This window comes from Candoia aspera, chromosome 6, assembly GCF_035149785.1.
Source record: "Candoia aspera isolate rCanAsp1 chromosome 6, rCanAsp1.hap2, whole genome shotgun sequence".
In the NCBI taxonomy this organism is placed as follows: Eukaryota; Metazoa; Chordata; class Lepidosauria; order Squamata; family Boidae; genus Candoia; species Candoia aspera.
Window position 1 is genome coordinate 38,300,212 of NC_086158.1, and position 19,084 is coordinate 38,319,295.

General features: G+C 38.7%; 1 protein-coding gene across 1 annotated transcript in view; it reads right to left on the reverse strand.

Annotated features, from left to right (window-relative positions):
* The window catches only part of PASK (PAS domain containing serine/threonine kinase), a 39,416-nt gene continuing 20,332 nt past the window's right edge, over positions 1-19,084 (reverse strand). The window contains exons 11-17 of the mRNA XM_063307788.1: positions 13,156-13,323; positions 9,518-9,643; positions 8,616-8,750; positions 6,801-7,000; positions 5,598-5,731; positions 2,719-2,865; positions 1-2,409 (exon numbers count right to left, since the gene is read on the reverse strand). Coding sequence (XP_063163858.1) covers positions 2,219-2,409; positions 2,719-2,865; positions 5,598-5,731; positions 6,801-7,000; positions 8,616-8,750; positions 9,518-9,643; positions 13,156-13,323 — 1,101 coding nt within the window. The 3' untranslated portion in view covers positions 1-2,218. The remainder of the gene's footprint in view (positions 2,410-2,718; positions 2,866-5,597; positions 5,732-6,800; positions 7,001-8,615; positions 8,751-9,517; positions 9,644-13,155; positions 13,324-19,084) is intronic.

The window sequence follows — 19,084 nt, forward strand, 5'->3', positions numbered from 1 at the left end:
TGCATTAAAATACTACTGTATATTTTGTTCATTTCAGCAAATGATTTAACACAATTAAGTTTAAAGTTACAGCAAATATAATTCATATTCTATAGAGTTCTCATAGTCAAAAATACAGTGTATATTGAAAATTCAAGACACAAGATAGATCTGATTATTATGGTTGTACAAAACAAGTGAATGAGGTGCTTCACAAAATACGTTAGCTAAAAGCACCTCTTTTCCTTGAAGCATTAAAGTAGCCAGCTCCTCTGGAATGTTCATAAGGTTATTTTGAAGGTAATTTTGGATTTTCTGTGCATGCATGAATGAATGTTTCCATTAGAACTGCCGGCAAAACAACTATCCATGTACATACATGTGAAGATAACCAGGAACAGCCTTTGAAAGAAAACAGGTACCAGTTGCAAAGCACCTTTTTCACATGTCTGCACAGCCCTATTTGTGATTTAGTTTATCCTACAAATCTAGGCTTTATGCCCAAGTGGGACAGCTTCTAGCAAGGCCTTCTCTTGGATTAGTTTTCAATTGCATCCTTCTGTAATAATGTCATTGTATGCATTTCTTTAGCAAACTGGCTAACATGGAATCATGTCAAAAATTCTGTGCAGTAAACACTGTCCCCATACTACTATGAAACACATACCAGGATAGAGAGAACAGTGGACATCAAGGGACAGAATACATTAAATAGATTATTGATTTGGCAGTAGTTGTTGCAAGCTATTGATGTCCTATTCTGTACTACATACATACATACACACACATTCCTAGCAGAACACTTCCAAATATTTTCTCCTCTGTGTAGATTGGGCAATAGCTTCCTTCACAAGAAGGAGAGGAAGGCACAACCTTGTAATATAACCAAAATAGCATTGAAAATGTGTTCCACTGAAGCAACCTTTAAACTGAACCCTAGTAAAGTAAAATTCAAACTGTCAGTAGTATTAAGGATAGTTGTACTACTGAAGGAAATACTCCTTAGGAGAATTACAGCCAAATACAGATGTTCATCTATCTAGTTATGAAGCAATACAATCAATAAAGAGAAGTAATTATTTGCCATGCTAAACTAATTTGAAAAAATGCATTGTTCCTAAACAGTTAAAAAAATAACTATAAAATGTTCAATTGCCAATTTATAATCCAAGGAATCTATATAAAATATCTTTTTTAAAGGAAAATGAATTGGCCAAGTCAATTGAACTTTCTGGTGACTATTTCTTTCAGCACAACCAAGGTTTTTAAGCAAAACTCACTGTCAGAAATGTCTGGCTAGGGTCCTTTGTTGGAAAATGGTCCTTTTTTTTTCTTGTCTTGATATGTAAGAAAATATTGACCTCCCATTTAAACCTAATATGTGCAAAATGTTTCCTCTATTGTGGGAGGATTTCTCTAAAGCAAGAACATCCACAAAGCCAAAACACAGGATATTATAAACTCATATTGATTATCCCTTCGGTTATGTATCAGATAAAATTTATAAGATGATCTCTACTGGGAAGCTAAAATATGTGGCCATCAGAAACTTTACCCTTTTACCAGGAGAGCCATCAGGTAATTCACTTAAAGAAAATCTCAAATGATGTCCTTATGTTCCAATGTATGATGTTTCTTATGTTTCAGTAAGAAAAATGTGAAAGATACTGCTTCTTGTTTTCTTTCGAGGAAAATCAAACGTATGTGGCATTTTTAAAAAACTAAAAAGATGAAGATCAATGCTATCTTTCTGCAGTCTAAGCAAAGGTTCTGTTATGATTGGTAATTACAAACAAATTATCATTAATGGAAAACAGATAACCAAAATGAACTAATGGAAATACAGACTGTGGTTGCCTATCCACTATGGAGATTTACTGTCTAGTCTTTCTCCAAAACTACTGAATGTCCATTTGCTGGTACCATTTTTACAATGTCAGTGGATGAAAAGTCAAATATGCAGATTTAAATTGTGCAGTTGAGCCCTAGATGTTATGTTATATATCTGTCATCCTAACTTGACTGTAATTACACTGGAGTTTTGTAATTAGGCACTATGAAAACTAAATCCCTATATGTGGAAATTAAAGAATCATATCAGACGCGCTCACAGGAGGCATAGAGAACTTGTAATTTTGCTGCTTCACCTCATGTAGCCATTATGCTCATCACATTGGTGTCCTTGTGGCATTTTTTTCAGTTCCCAGGGAAGAGCAAGAGTGTGTCCAAAGTTAAGATTTCAGTTATTCTGGCACTGGGAAGAGGTTGATGGCTCTTGTTCTGCAGAAGAGATCATTCCAGCTAGCTGGGAATTTGCCAGCTCATGCTTATTGACCTCATCATTTAAACTCTGCATACTCTCCAGGCTCGGGATTGCCCAGATACCACCGTGACTGCAGCCAGTGGAGTAAATTTTGAAACTGTTGTTTTCTAAAAATAAAATATTAACATTAATAAACATGGAATTGCAGATACTATTAACCAGCCATTGCATACTTTAGTGTAATTCTGTATATATAACCGAAGTGTCTCTGAACAGAACAAGACGTACTGATGAGCAAAACACGAACAAATCTGTACTGCAGAGAAATTTATTTCAAACACATCCCTTGTGTGCTGAGGCCTTGAACCAACTGTGTCAAATGGAAAATATTCCTTTTATAGAATTCTTTGTAGATCTTATTCATCTGAGTATTCATGGTAAGCTAGGAATGCTGCTTTCAGAATTCTATCTCATACCTGGTTTGCCACAAGTAAATACTTTCTCCCACGCATAGTTCATCAAGTTTACAGGTTGTATCACCCAAGGATCCCCTATGACCGTTTCTAGAGTTGTCCGATCCTGTGGAAAAGGCTTCAAGAGCCCAGACAGGAGACCCATCAGATCTGAGAAAAGAAAGGAGGAACAACATCAGTAACTTTTCTATTAGCGTTCAGCTTGCCTTTCAGTTATTCTGCTTTCATTGAATATGGTTATAAGATGAATAATTTTTACAAATTGAAATCCAGCACATTTCAAAGATTCTATATTCCTTATCACCTTTCCCAGCTTCATTTTTAATTACTTTCTTCTCTGAAGATGGCTTCTATTCAGTAGTGAAAACTACTGCAATAGAGTCAAGCTTTCAGGATTATCTGCTTTGGATAAGGCATACTGTACCCATGCACATGCTGTATAATTTCCAAAGACTTCTTGTTTTAAGATATTGCAATTCATTATTTGACCCAAAGGTCACATGAGAATAAAACAATGCAGGCCAAAAGCCACGCAAATTAGTACCACGGGAATGGCATGTGTTCATAATAGAAACCACAGTGGATTTTTTTTCCTCACAGGAAAGTCAGCTATGGCATGGAAATTCAGAACAAAGGATTAGCAGGGAAATTAGAGTTAAATGCCTTTTATCTTACACTTTTTATATATTCCACATCATCCTCCTGAAGCTATCTATAGGAAGAGGTCAGCAAGCCTTTGTGACACATGACAGTTTGCAAAGTGTAATTAGAACCTGACAGTCTCAAGAAAATGTAGTAATTAAGGTAAAGGTAAAGGTTTCCCTTGACGTAAAGTCCAGTCGTGTCCGACTCTAGGGGGTGGTGCTCATCTCCGTTTCAAAGCCTTGGAGCCGGCGTTGTCCATAGGACACTTCCGGGTCATGTGGCCAGCATGACTCACGGAACGCCGTTAGTAATTACGTAGTAATTACATTGATCTATTTATATATACACACACACCTTTACTTTATGCCACCTCCTCCAGAGTTTCTAGGCAGCTCACATTTCAGATAAATCATAAGTATGTATTAAAATACACAATATAAAATACATCATGAGTCACCTAATCCTGAGCAGTCGGCCCCCAATTAAGTGACACCAGCCAAAAGCTTGTTGGAAGAGAATGCTTTTCATTTCTTTCCAAAATGTTAGCAAGAAAGTGGCCATTCTAACCGTGGCAATCTATTCCAGAGCAAGGGGGCTGCTGCCAAGGGGGTTTATTTCCAAGCACACTCTCTCCTAACATCTCAGAGAGTCAGATTTCTATTCTATCATCTCAGCCAGGTCAAAATGGGCAGGCAGATTCTATTGAGATCAGACAGTTCTAAAGGTAACAAGAACCCAAGTCATAATCAGCCCCTTGAATTGGATCTAAATGCCAAATGACAAGAGTGCACCTCCTGTGGTATTGGTGTTACTCTGCTATACGGGAGCTGACCAATCAGGAAGTGGCAGCTGATTTTTTTTAATCAGAGATTGCTTCCAAATCTCCATATAGAAAGACTTAGGCCTGACCATGCAAAAGCAAGCTAATGCAAATAATAATAGATACAGAACATCAGGAACTTGTCTGTTGGTAGGTGTTCAACCCTTCAGTTTCATCCTGACTGGGTATCTGGGACAGACTGAAATAGCTAAATAGAAGATGAGCTATGATGCTGACAAAATTTAATGTTTTACCTTCTGCTGTCTTGGAAAGGAAATGTAAGAAAATTCCTTATAATGAACAGCCTGGCCCATGTAGTATGAGTAATATTGAGACCATTGCTCATTTTTTTCTGTACTGTCCCTCCTGCAGGGATGGATATTTATGCATGCTATTTTACACTGCTATTAACGAATTGTCCAGGGCAGCCAGGCTCATTTTATCTTTGGTATTTACCATCTGATAGAAGTAATACATCTCCTCCAGTGTCTCTAAATACTGCTAAATTACTTGCAGATATAAAAAGGGGATAAATGCTTAATTGTCTGCAAAAGTACAGAATCTGTGCCCTGGTATTTTATACTTATTAGATGTTCAGATATTAGATATTATAGTTTACACGTTATATCTTATTCCTACAAATGTTTGTGGAAATAGCATGGGTCCTCCACTCCATAATGAAGTGCCTAAAAACACAATCCTTTCCTCCTTCACTAACAGCAACTGCAACTGCCCACTCAAGGAGTATCAGAACCACTGAAGAGCAGTGCTTCAATCTAACTATCATAGGCAATCCAAAAACATGACTGATGGCACTGAACACTGCTTAGAGATTAAGAAGAACAAAGAGGAATGCACTCCATCCATCTAAAACTAACAAGTCATCCACAAGGATGACCAATGCTATTTCCATCCCATGCGCAGACTGGAAAGGATCAAGATAATCCACTTCATCCAAGGCCCTCTGTAACACTAACCTGATGTCTCCAATGGAAGTTCTAGAAACCTCTGGGAGCACTACTTCTTGAAATGTATGGCAGGTACAGGTTAAGCAGCAAGGATTCCCTCCTCTCATGAATAATAAAGACCCAATGTACCGATAAGAAAAGTGCAGTATATCAACAATTAACAGCTCAGAGAAACAGACATGGAAAGACAAAAGTTTGCTCATGGAGAAGTCGTACCTAACAAAATCAATAAATTATCAATTCCATTGGCAAAGTTCAGGGTTCTAGTAATATAGAAGTTCTAATTAAAAACCTAGGCATCATTACAGCTCCAAAATGCCTATGTTTTTTGGACATGCCAGATGGAGGGCCAGTCTTTCTATAAACTGTATTGCACAAAAAACCTAGCTGAAAAACTATTTTATTTTTCCTTGGTTTATAATTTGAAAACACCTTAGTGAACTACCTACCAATTGACACACTGTAAGGAGGTCGCAGTACAGCATCCATTGTTTCTTCAAGCTCACAAAAAGGATTTTCTCCAAAGACTATGGTGTAAAGGGTGATACCTAGTGACCACATTTCCAGTTCTGGTCCTGAGTATCTATAGAGAATTAAATAGTTAAGCTCATTGGGTTTACAGACAAAATCATGCAAAATAGAAATGCAAACTAAAGAAATCTATACTTAAAAAGTAGTACTCAGAAACAAAAATGTATCCAGAGATACAAGTAGTCCTCGCTTAACAACCATTCATTTAGTGACAGTTCTGACTTATGACCGATTTACGACCTGCCCTCACCCTTACAGCCATCACAGCATGATCACGTCCCCGTGGTCACATGATCACGATTCAGGCGTTTGGCAACCGGTTTGCATTTATGACCACTGTAATGTCCCACGGCCATGAGATTGCCATTTTCAACCTTCCTAGCCAGCTTCTGGCAAGCAAAATCAATGGGTAACCGGATGATTCACTTAACGACCATGTGGTTCGCTTAACATTTGTGGTGATTCACTTAACAACCACTGCAAAAAAGTTCATAAAATTGGGTCTGATTTGCTTAATGACTGCTTTGCTTAGCAACAAAATTTCAATCCTAATTGTGTTCATTAAGCGAGGACTACCTGTAATTCATTCTTCCGACCAAACAACATGTTGTTCTGTCCTTACTGGTATTTTTTCCCTGAAGCTTTCTATATTACTGAGAAGAGATCTGGTTGGGGGAATGGATTATGTATATTTCCCAATAGAGAGGGAGGCCTCAAAATTAGAGAGAAATGTTATATTTCAATAATCATATTTTAATTTAATAGGCACGCTGGGTATAACCAAGAAATCACAAATTTTCATGTTCTTCAGACCAGGAAATTATAATTAACAGCATCAGAATAAACCAATATATTAAACACATTTTAAATCATGGATTAATATTTGCTATAATTTCCCAGTTTGACCAAACCTGAACATCATAAAAATTTCCTAGATTTTTACTCAGCTTGCTACATACACAGCCCAAAAGTACAGTCATAGTTTTATTGATTCTAAATATGATAAAACTCTTCCATGGTCTTTCTCTACATGATTTTTGGAGTTATTGTACAGTCTCCCCCCTAAACCAGACTAATGTACTGCTGTTGAAACATAAACTTTATTTCAAAATCATACATACGGATTGCCTGACAGCACTTCTGGAGAGCAATACTCAATTGTCCCACAAAAAGTATAGAACATTTTGCCAGGTTCCAGATAAGCAGCTGAGCCAAAGTCTATTAGCTTGATAGTGAAATCTTGAGCAATTATGATGTTCTCATCTTTTATGTCTCTGTGAAGAATGTTCCTACAGCGAAGATAGTTCACTGCAGATACAAGCTGATGCACAAATAGGATGAGATCAGAATGGCACCCGTTCCAGATAATACACTCACAAATTGAATGAATGAATGAATAAATAAATAAATATTTCACTATTTGTAGCCAAACAAATAATTACATGTCCTGCTTAAAATCTTATTATTAGCTTTTTGCCTTGAAAAAGGCATGTTATTAAGAGAATATACAAATCCACATTTCATTTTAATCCTGCTTCTATAGTGATTATAACTCAAAATGTCATTGCTGTATTATATATTACTAGAAGCATTATTTCATAGTCTTTATTTTGTTTGCTAAAATGTTCGTTAAAACAATTCCATGAGGAAGATGAGCTGTTTGAGACCATCAGAACTTATAATGATCATATTCAGAGTTCTGTGACTTTGGCTATACACCCATTCATTTATTGTTAATAGATCTTTTTATCCCATCTTTTTTATATATTTTGTTCAACTCAAGACAATGAACATACCTAATACAATGAACATACCTAATACTCTTATTTTCCGCACAACAACAACACTGTGAGGTGGGTTGGGATGAGAGAGAGCAGCTGGCCCAAAGTTACCCAGCTGGCTTTCATGCCCAAGGGAGGCCTACAACTCCTGATCTCTAGGCCAGCACCTTAACCACTACACCCAACTGGTTCTCTCTTCCCTGGTATTAAATATTTTAAGATACGTACTGTAATCCACAAACGCAGACCTCATTATATCTGTTCTGCCCATAGGCGGAAAAATATTAAATGAGAGCAATTACTGCCTCTGGTTTTGGCCTAGGTAGCCTTAGGTCTAAAAGCAAGCAAGAATAGGAAATAGCATTTTTGCTTAGTTCTACCTATGGAGAAAAGTACACAACAGAAGTTAGTTCTTTACCCAAGAGAGAGACTACTGGGTCCTAGATAAAGAGGTTGTAGCAAATAGATAGCAAGAGTAGCAACAAATATCTTCTTATGCTATATTTGAAAAAAAAAAAAAAAAAGCTTCAACTCCCCCGCCCAATTTATATATACGTTTCTTGCTCTTTCATCTAATCTTTTTTTCCTTGTCAATATGACACCTAGATCATAATCTGTCAACAGCATTATGGATAACTAAGGTACAAAATTACAGATTTCCTAGATACGACTTTTATTCTAATGTTACCACCTTCTCTTATTATGAGTCATTCAGCAATACTATAATTAAGCATAGTACATTAGCACAGATATATTCCTGATTCCAAAAAAACATCCTATAATATTTACAGAAAAACTTACTGCAGGATGTCATAGTGAAACATTTTTTTGTTCAAATTTGATATGCAAATATATATAGCGTTCACCTTGAGCATTCATTCCTTTAGTTTTCCACGAATAAGGTTACAAGTCAGAGCAAATTCAGAATATACTCTGGAATACTGAACAGACCAAAAGACACATATACAAGAAATAACATTTTGTGATGTTGCTTTATAGAGTAAAATATCACAGATTCCTCAGATCAAGACTAGGACTGCTTAACCCCTTTGCCTCTGCCTCAATTTAGATTCAAACCTGCAATCTGTGCCTGGATAATTTTTTTTCACCATTTTATCAGCTTTTACTGCAGATTTTACTTTAACTAAATCTCACCTGCCGGAATATGTAACTCGCCAAAGGTTCATCCAAATCAGGTTGGTTATCAATGAATGTGAATAGATCTAGACCGGTCCCATGCTTCTCCATCACTAGCTGAAAGAACTGCTGGTTCTCAAATATATCTAGTACCTAGTGTCAGAGAATGTAGTGTGAACAATTTTCAAAACAACTCCACAAATTTTGTATCCCACTGGACCCTTCTGACTTCAAAAGGAATAAACAAGCTACTTTTATTTATTTACTAGATATTTATTTATTTGTTGGACTGATACCCTGCTGTACTCAATAAACTCAGCAGCTTACAATGAATACAGTAAAATGACAATTTAAATAATCACACAGAATGCCAATGTAAGTGATAATAAATAAGAGAGTGAAATAATAAAAGTGGCATAAGAAACTAAGTTACAAGATCATGAAAATGCTAAGCAGGCTAGGGTGTATCAGACACATGGATAGGAGTTTTTCTCATTGATCTGGAGAGGAATATTATGATTTTATTCTAGAGTTAACAGTATAATTTTCAAACGTTTTCATCTCAAAATTATGGGAGAGTGCAGCTCTATACCTTATGCTGTCTACTCCTTAGAGAAAAAAGTTCAGATATTTCCATCTTACATTTTAGGCAAACTACTATAAAATGACCTTAGTAACCTTAGGTCTTAGCGACTACCAACCTTAGTAGTCACAGTTTAAAGATAAACCAAATCAAGAACAAATAACAGAAGTGATGGTAGAGCCAATACTTGAGTTTCCACGTATGGCAATTTGCTGTATTCCAACAGTATCTTCCATTGAGACCAAACAAAATGGTTTCAGGTACACTAGTGCAAACATAAAAGGGGCTTAATTCCTGAAACTATATTTTATATATCTGCTTAAAGGATCTACTATACCTTGATAATATTGGGATGCTGAAGTTTTCTCAGAATAGCAATCTCCTGAGTAACTGTTCCTAGCTCAGGATCCTCTACCCAGCAGTAATCTAATACCCTTCCTTTCCAAATGAACTTCACTACAACCTGTGAATGAAAAAATGCAAAGGAATAATTAGACAAAATTTAGATGGGAGGGAGTAGGAAGAAGCTTAATTTACGTTTTTTAATCTATATCTATTAATATAAAAATAAAGCAAATGTAAAAAAATATTTTATGTTTAAGCTGCACAATGGCAGCTCAAACATCATATGTTTTATATTTACTCTTTTGCTTAAAGAACTCTAAACTTTTCTTCTGTGAGTAGCACTGTGAGAATCTCATTCATATCATGATGGCATCGGAAGGGCACTTGTACTTGCATTTCTTCTTCCTCTCAATGATTTAGTGACTTAGCAGAAATTGTCAGCTGAATTTGACTGCCTTTTGTTAAAAAGATAAACAATACTATATGAGTAGGAATTTACTATTTCATGTTTCTACTTCACAATTTAGACACATTGAATATTTAGGTTGAAATCAGTGTTTCCCAATCTTGGCAACTTCCTGATGTGTAGCCTTCAGTACCCAGAATTCCCTAGCCAACATGGCCATTGCTGAGAATTCTGGGCATTGAAGTCCATAGATAAATTGCCAAGGTTGGGAAACACTGCTTTAAATCAATGTAAGATTCATCACCTGAGATTCTGCAGACACTGCAGCTTATGAGTTCTAGCACTTAATACATTATTAAACTCAGTGATCCAAATACTAATGCAGTCACTCTTGATATTGTGCTTCCTCTTTAGCCCAAATATGTGCTATACCATATACTATTCCTAAAGCCTAGGAACTACAACTGATATTTGTACTTTGGACATTTTAGACAAGTATAAGAAAACTGAAGATGCCACATATTTCTAAAGAGCTACCCTTCTGAATATTTCCCAATATTGCTCACCTTTCTTTTCAAGGTAAGATATTGCTTTCATAAATATAATTATTTCTACTTCTTTTTAAAAAATATGCTGTTTGTTCAAATTGCAAAAGTTTTATGTTCTTTTAATTTCATTTTGGATTTTTATGTTATTGGTTTCCAATCCCCACAGATACACTACTTCAATCAGACAGCATTTATTATTCTTTTTCATTTTTCTTTTTAATGAGTCTGCAATGGAAGCTTTTCGGGCTATCTGAGGTCCAAGCTTAGGTTGCAAATAACATGCTCAGAAGTGATACTAATCCAGGGCATTATTGGAAAGAGACAGAAAAAATAAATCAGTTCTGCTCACAGAGAAATGCATTCAAATCTGCAGAGTTTATGGGGGGAAAACTTTTCTTCTATGAGTAGCACTGTGTAGTTGCTACTTAAAGCATATCTTTATACAACCATCAGAATCAAATACCATAATTATCAGATTATCCCATATGCAAAGTTCCAGAATATATCTGGTTGATCACTGTGTAACAAAAAATGCTGGGCTAATTATACCTTGGATCTGATTAGTATGGCTCCCAAAGTTCATCACTAGAATCAGATTCACAAGAGTGGCTCATGAAGACAGTTATCCTTTTTAGAATGAAGAAAAGTGATCCCTCTTAGCATACACTTAGCCTAAGAATTTCTTTCCATGAAGCTCTCAGTCATTTCATACATAAAGTTTCTCCTACCTTCCACTCAAAAAGTAAAGAATAGAATGGACTAATTAAAAAAGAAAAGGCTTTTTACTGTTATTATTAAACAATTTGGAATCATAAATCTCTTGCTCTACTCTAAGTAGATGAGATTCATCCACCACTACTTATCTCCTAAAGAGGAAAATACTGTTTTCCATCCTAGAGAATGTTTCAATCAGAACAGGTCAAATTACGTGTCTGCCTGTTGGCTAATGCTCTAAAATAAAAACAAAACAAAGGACGATACTTTTTCTTCTTTCTGCAGACAAAATACAGGTAGGCCTCGCTTAACGGCCACTTGTTCAGCAACCATTCAAAGTTATGATAGTGATGGAAAAATAACCTTACAACCAATTTATGACTATTTACAACCTTTGCAGCATCCCTCAGTCACATGATCGCCATTAACAGTCAGTATGTGTCCTTTGTCTGACCTGTTGTTTTTTGCCCCCTTGCAGAGCAGAGAGATTGGAGAAGGGATTAGAAGAAAGTAAGCATCACACAATGGGGAATACACATTGAAAGCAATGTGCTGGCGCTGGTAGCTGCAAGCATGCTCAGCAAACAGTCGGTGTATTCCCCATTATGTGCCTGTTTACTCTCTTCTAATCCCTTCATCTCCAATCTCTCTACTTTTTCTCCTCCCACCACCCCAGCCTCTCTCAAAGTGGAGAGATCTCCAGGGGGATGATGTCCAAAACTGAGGCGTTGCCTTCTACCCAGGGACCCACCTCCTGGGCTGGCCAGAAGGGCTTCCTCGTGGCCTCTTCGCAATCCCCTCCTTTCAGTCAAACTTTTCGTCGCAGCAAAGCAGCCACGCTGCAAGGGCTCCATCCTGCCCCACCAAAACAGAAAAAACTGCCGGAGTCCTGAGCTGGCACGACCTAAGCCAGCCAGCCAACCCAACCACAAGCGCCTCCCTTTTGCATGCTGGGGTGGAGACGTGGAATGTCAAATGGGGCCAGGATGGTGCCCTTTTTGGTTCCTTTGGATCCAGGGACAGCTGGGAGGAGAGGCGCAGGAGCTGACAGGTGTTTTTCCAAGGCAGACATCCAGTCTCCCCCATGGCCAAGCAGAAGTAAAGGTCCTGGACAGGAGCAACGGATGGGGGAAGCTGCCTCACCACTCTGCTCCACTTGGGGACTGCATGCAACAGGGCCCTCAGCAAAGCCCCATCCTTCATCGCTTCCCCCCCCCCGCCTTTCAGCACCCATATTAGGCTAGGGGTACATCCCTCTGCAATATGCATGACTGGAAGCCCCCCTTTCCAAACGCAATGTCCCCAACTAGGTCTGCAAAGCAAGAGAGGAAAAACCTGTGCTCCTCTCTCTCCACTGCCCCTCCAATGCCCAAGCTGCTCTGGAGCTTCCCTGCCCTCCTGCCCCTTCCATGTGCCAATCACAGCCCCTCTTCTCCCCTCAACCCCCAAAAAGAAGGGCCCCATCAAGTGATTTTTGTGGGCAATTTCTCCTCTGCCCACCCCCTTGCAGAGCAGAGAGATTGCAGATGAAGGGATTAGAAGAGAGTAAGCAGGCACACAATGGGGAATACACCAACTGTTTGCCAAGCGCACTCGCAGCTGCCGGTGCCTGCACATTGCTTTCAATGTGTATTCCCCATTCCCTTCTTCTCCAATCTCTTCGCTCTGCAAAGGGGGGAAAAAAAGAAAAACCAGTCAAGCACAAGGCAATGCATACCGACTGTAATGGCAACCATGTGACTGAGGGACAGTGCAAAGGTTGTAAATGGCCATAAAATTATTTTTTCAGTACTGTCATAACTTCAGTCGTTGAACAAGTGGTTGGTAAGCAAGGACTACCTGTATTCATCCAGAATATAAAAGTTATTTCTTAATAATGCATAGCACACATAAAACAGAAAGCATAATGACAAGCAGCTAATAGTAACATGACTAATTTTAAGTAAATAAGTGTTTTTTTACCTCTTCCTGATTCATTTTACATCTTGCTGTCCAGACAAACCCAAAAGCTCCTTTCCCAATGAAAGTGACAGTATCATATTTCTTTCCATAGCCTCCCTCACAAGCTTTCAGTCTTTCTAATTCTTCAGCTCTCCGTGAATTCTCAAATAAGGGTGTGTTTTTGATTAGCTGCAGCAAAAAAGAATTGATGCACATTATAACATTTTAGTGAACTAATTAATGTATATAAACAAAAGAAGAGGAAAGGAAGGAAATAACATGGGAAATATATTAAAAACAGGTAAATATTCAATTTGTAGCTGTCCTCAAATTACCCTGTTGATTTCCATTGGGCTATTTCTGTATTTGAAGTCACTAATTAATTTTGAATAAATTCAGTATTAATCTAAACCCAAGAAGATGCTCATGAGAATTAGCCTAAAGCAGGGCATAACTCTAATAAATAAATAAGGAATGTAGATGCTTTTTAAAAACCATCCAAAGATTAACCAAACTCGCTCAAATTTTACCAGATGTACTTGTAACCAGGTACCTAGTAATCCTGCAAATTTGGCAGTTCCAGTTATTAGTTAAAGTGGCAACACCCTGTATCTGTCAAAATTGCCATCAAATTCTGGCTGCTCTTTGTTAGAAAGATTTCTTACTAATTGCTCAGAACAGCCAAGAAATGCCTAGAATATTGATGAAATTAGTGTCCTGAGCGCATCTTCTTCCACTCAGGTAAGAATTATAGGTACATAAATATACATATATTGGGGAGGGGTGCAGGGAGAGAGAATTGAAAATGGGGGGGGGGGTGAATACAATCAGTGGATCTTATACAGATAATGGGAAGAGAGAGCTAATTTTGAATTCAGTACTGTAAGGCACTTTTGAGGGTTGCAACTGTGGGAATCTGATGCGAACAAAGGATATATAGCATTCCAGGAAGGTTAGACTGCCTGCATCTACTATGCAGAATGGTATCTTTGCAAATGAACCAGAACATTACATAAATGCTCTGAGTTCCCTATGATTTTTCCTTCCAAAGGGAACTAAATTCATCCCCAAAAATCAGTAGATAGGGAAGTGGAAATACATGATAATATATCTGCTGCAGCAGACAACTTCTCTGAAACTTTTCTAAGAAGAAAATTGTGTTGTGTTCTCGTTTTAAAGCAAAAGTAGTTGGCATTGATCCTTTGACAACATCGCCAGGGCTGGTGGCCAGATCTCAAGAGACCATTGTGTTCTATAGCCGTGAGGGCGCTCCTGCAGCCATTATAACATACCTCACTTACAGAAAGGCTGTCTTCAACTTGCTGAGATACTGAACAGCTAAAAATTGCAGTTTGCTTTAGTTTTTTTCAAACAAATAAATTAATCCTCCAAACAAAAACTTGGGACCAGAGCCTAATAAGAAGATCTTAACAGTTTAACAGATGTGATAGTTAATTGGATTATCAGTGGATTGAAGGAAGTTAAGCAATCACTGTCACATTAAGCAGGGAGAATTCCCGGGTTTCCACTGCCATCTGGTGGCCTGAATTTCATCTTTTTAAATGCTCTTATTTTGGTCAAAACCCAGAGTGGTCAAATTAAAAACACTGCCCTCTTACTGCAGTGCACTCCCATTCAGATTTATCTTAAGTGGAAAGTAGAGGATCCTTACATGACTGCAGTTGTTGTTTTATTGCTTACCATGGTACCAGTGGCATACATGTACATATCATTAGAAGGGTAACGACCTAATGCTATACATAACAGTGGAATCCTTGGTGGTTTCTGAGCTTGGTTGTCTGCTTGCAGACATTTTGTTGCCCGAAACATCTTCAGTGCTAGAAGGGTTGTACCAACTCAGACAAACAATCAAGCAGTAAAGAGCAGCCTAATCAAGGAACTACAAGGAGAGAACACCACCTCCACCAACAGTGTCAGGGGAAGCTACTGTATATAAACAGGGCAAACCCCACTCCCTTCTAGCACTGAAGATGTTGCCTAGTCGGGCAAAGAAACGTCTGCAAGCAAACAACCAAGCTCAGAGAGCACCAAGGACTCCACAGTTCAACCCTGAGCTACAGATATTCTCTTCTATTGGTTCTATACATAACAGTCAGGACAGTTTGCTTTTTGCTATTTACAACACAAAAGGCTACTTTGCTGGTCAATTCACTTTTTTGTCCACAGACTCAAACATGGCTCATTTTCCATTAGAACAATGAATAGAGCAAGAAAAACTCTTTAAAAAAAAAAGAAAGAAAAATTGTCAATAGAGGAGCAGGAGATTTTTAGGAGCCATAAGCTAAGAATTAGAGTGTAAAGGGAGCAGCTAAAATAACTGAGATCTATTCTGGGCAATGCCAGGGAAGGTCTTTCAGCACGACTACTAGCATTAAAATGTAGTCACAAGGTCTCTTCCCTTTCTAGGATATAGGAGGGAATAACTTCTTATTGGATGATTTCATCCCACCTAGTTGAGAATAAGGATCAGCAGCTTTATTTCTACTATAGGGTAAACAAGGACTCATTGTAATGAACTAGTGTTCCTTTTTATTTCCTGCATGATGAGTGTTTTTGGCCAGAAGCAATAATTTTGTCATTGAATTTACTAATCACAAGCATCATCTGCCTGCCAAAATCAGCAGATGTAGGGAATAGTATTACCTGCCATTCATGTCTTAAGATGCAGCAAATATTATATCTGTCGCATTTTATTTGCATTTGTTAGAAGGCTGGAGCAGCTCCCCTGTGAGGGTACCCTACAGTAATTTGGATTATTTAGCTTGGAAAAAAAGGAAGAGAAAGGAAAATATAACAGGGTGTATAAAATCATTTGCAGCACTGATGATGTAGAAAGAGGCTTTTTATGATTCTTAAAATACCAGAATTCAAAGACATTCATTAAAACTAAATGCAAAGAAATTCAGGACCAGCAAAAGGAGGTATTTAAATATTTGTTTGTTCTGTGAGGTAGATTGGGCTGAGACAGAATGACTGACCTAAAGTCATCCATTGAATTTTCATGGCTAAGCTGGTCTTGAACTTGGGTTTTTCCCAGACATAATTCAAAAACCTTAACCACTTTGTATATTCGTTTAGTCGCTTCCGACTCTTCGTGACTTCATGGACCAGCCCACGCCAGAACTTCCTGTCGGTCAACACCCCCAGCTCCCCCAGGGACGAGTCCGTCACCTCTAGAATATCATCCATCCACCTTGCCCTTGGTCGGCCCCTCTTCCTTTTGCCCTCCACTCTCCCTAGCATCAGCATCTTCTCCAGGGTGTCCTGTCTTCTCATTATGTGGCCAAAGCATTTCAGTTTGGCCTTTAATATCATTCCCTCAAGTGAGCAGTCTGGCTTTATTTCCTGGAGGATGGACTGGTTTGATCTTCTTGCAGTCCAAGGCACTCTCAGAATTTTCCTCCAACACCACAGTTCAAAAGCATCTATCTTCCTTCTCTCAGTCTTCCTTATGGTCCAGCTCTTGCAGCCATATGTTACTACAGGGAACACCATTGCTTTAACTATGCGGACCTTTGTTGTCAGTGTGATGTCTCTGCTCTTAACTATTTTATCGAGATTTGTCATTGCTCTTCTCCCAAGGATTAAGCGTCTTCTGATTTCCTGACTGCAGTCAGCATCTGCAGTAATCTTTGCACCTAGAAATACAAAGTCTTTCACTGCTTCTACGTTTTCTCCCTCTATTTGCCAGTTATCAATCAAGCTGGTTGCCATAATCTTGGTTTTTCTGAGGTTTAGCTGCAAGCCAGCTTTTGCACTTCCTTCTTTCACCTTCATCATAAGGCTCCTCAGTTCCTCTTCGCTTTCAGCCATCAAAGTGGTATCATCTGCATATCTGAGATTGTTAATATTACTTCCAGCGATTTTAACTCCAGCCTTGGATTCCTCAAGCCCAGCATGTCGCATGATGTGTTCTGCGTACAAGTTGAATAGGTAGGGTGAGAGTATACACCCCTGCCATACTCCTTTCCCAATCTTAAACCAGTCCGTTGTTCCGTGGTCTGTTCTTACTGTTGCTACTTGGTCGTTATACAGATTCTTCAGGAGGCGTACAAGACGACTTGGTATCCCCATACTGCTAAGAACTTGCCACAATTTGTTATGGTCCACACAGTCAAAGGCTTTAGAATAGTCAATAAAACAGAAATAGATGTTTTTCTGAAACTCCCTGGCTTTTCCCATTATCCAGCGGATATTGGCAATTTGGTCCCTAGTTCCTCTGCCTTTTCTAAACCCAGCTTGTACATCTGGCAATTCTCGCTCCATGAATTGCTATCTTCTGTTAGATCCTTGCCATCTTTGTTTTTGATCATACCCATTTTTGCCTGGAATTTACCTCCAATGTTACTAATTTTCTGGAAGAGGTCTCTTGTCCTTCCTATCCTATTGTCTTCTTCCACTTCCGCGCATTGTTTGTTTAAAAATAATTCCTTATCTCTTCTGGCTAGCCTATGGAATTTTGCATTTAATTGGGCATATCTCCCCCTATCACTGTTGCCTTTTGCTTTCCTTCTTTCTTGGGCTACTTCTAGTGTCTCAGCAGACAGCCATTTTGCCTTCTTGGTTTTCTCTTTCTTTGGGATGTATTTTGTTGCCGCCTCCTGAACAATGTTGCAAACTTCTGTCCATAGTTCTTCCGGGACCCTATCTACTAAGTCCAGTCCCTTAAATCTATTCTTCACCTCCACTGCATATTCCTTAGGAATATTAGTGAGCTCATATCTAGCTGATCTGTGGGTCTTCCCTAATCTCTTTAGTCTGATCCTAAATTGTGCAATAAGAAGTTCGTGATCGGAACTACAGTCAGCTCCAGGTCTTGTTTTTACCGACTGTATAGATGCTGCCACCTTTGGCTGCAAAGGATGTAGTCGATCTGATTTCGGTGTTGTCCATCTGGTGAAGTCCATGTATAAAGCCGTCTCTTAGGTTGTTGGAAGAGAGTGTTTGTTATGCAGAGTGAGTTGTCTTGGCAGAATTCTATCAACCTATGTCCTGCTTCGTTTTGTTCTCCCAGGCCATGCTTACTTGTAATTCCAGGAGTCATTTGACTGCCCACCTTAGCATTCCAGTCTCCCGTGATGAAAATAACATCTCTTTTAGGCGTGTTGTCCAGTAGGTGCTGCAGATCCTTATAGAACTGCTCTACTTCAGCTTCTTCAGCATCTGTGGTTGGGGCTTATATTTGTATCACTGTGATGTTAGATGGCTTGCCCTGAATTTGAATTGAGATCATTCTATCATTTTTTGGGTTGTATCCAAGCACTGCTTTAGCCACTTTACTATTAATTATGAAGGCTACTCCATTTCTTCTGTGGTCCTCTTGTCCACAGTAGTAGATCTGGTGGTCATTTGATGTGAAGTGGCCCATTCCAGTCTATTTCAGTTCACTGACGTCCAAGATGTCTATCTTCAATCTTGACAGCTCATCAATAACCACATCCAATTTGCCCTGGCTCATAGATCTTACGTTCCAGGTTCCAATGGTGTGTTCATCCTTAGAACATCGGATTTGCCGTTCACCACCAGCACCGTCGGCCGCTAGCCGTCCTTTCAGCTTTGAGTTAGCTGTGTCATCTCCTCTGGGGCTAGTTGAACTCATCCTCTGTTCCTCCCCAGTAGCATTTTGACCATCTTCCGACTTGGGGGTCTCATCTTCCGATGGTATACTGACATATCTCTGGTTGTACTGATCCATTTAGTTTTCACGGCAAGAATACTGGGGTGGGTTGCCATTACCTTCCCCAGGGATCGCATTTAGTCTGACCTCTCTGTCATGACCTTCCCATCTTGGGTGGCCCTTCACGGTTTAGCTCATGGCATCATTGAGGTGCTCAAGCTCCAGCACCACGACAAGGTAACGATCCAGTAAAAAAGAAAAAAAATACACCGTGGAATTTGTTTCCAGCAGTCGTAATGGCAGCCAATTTGG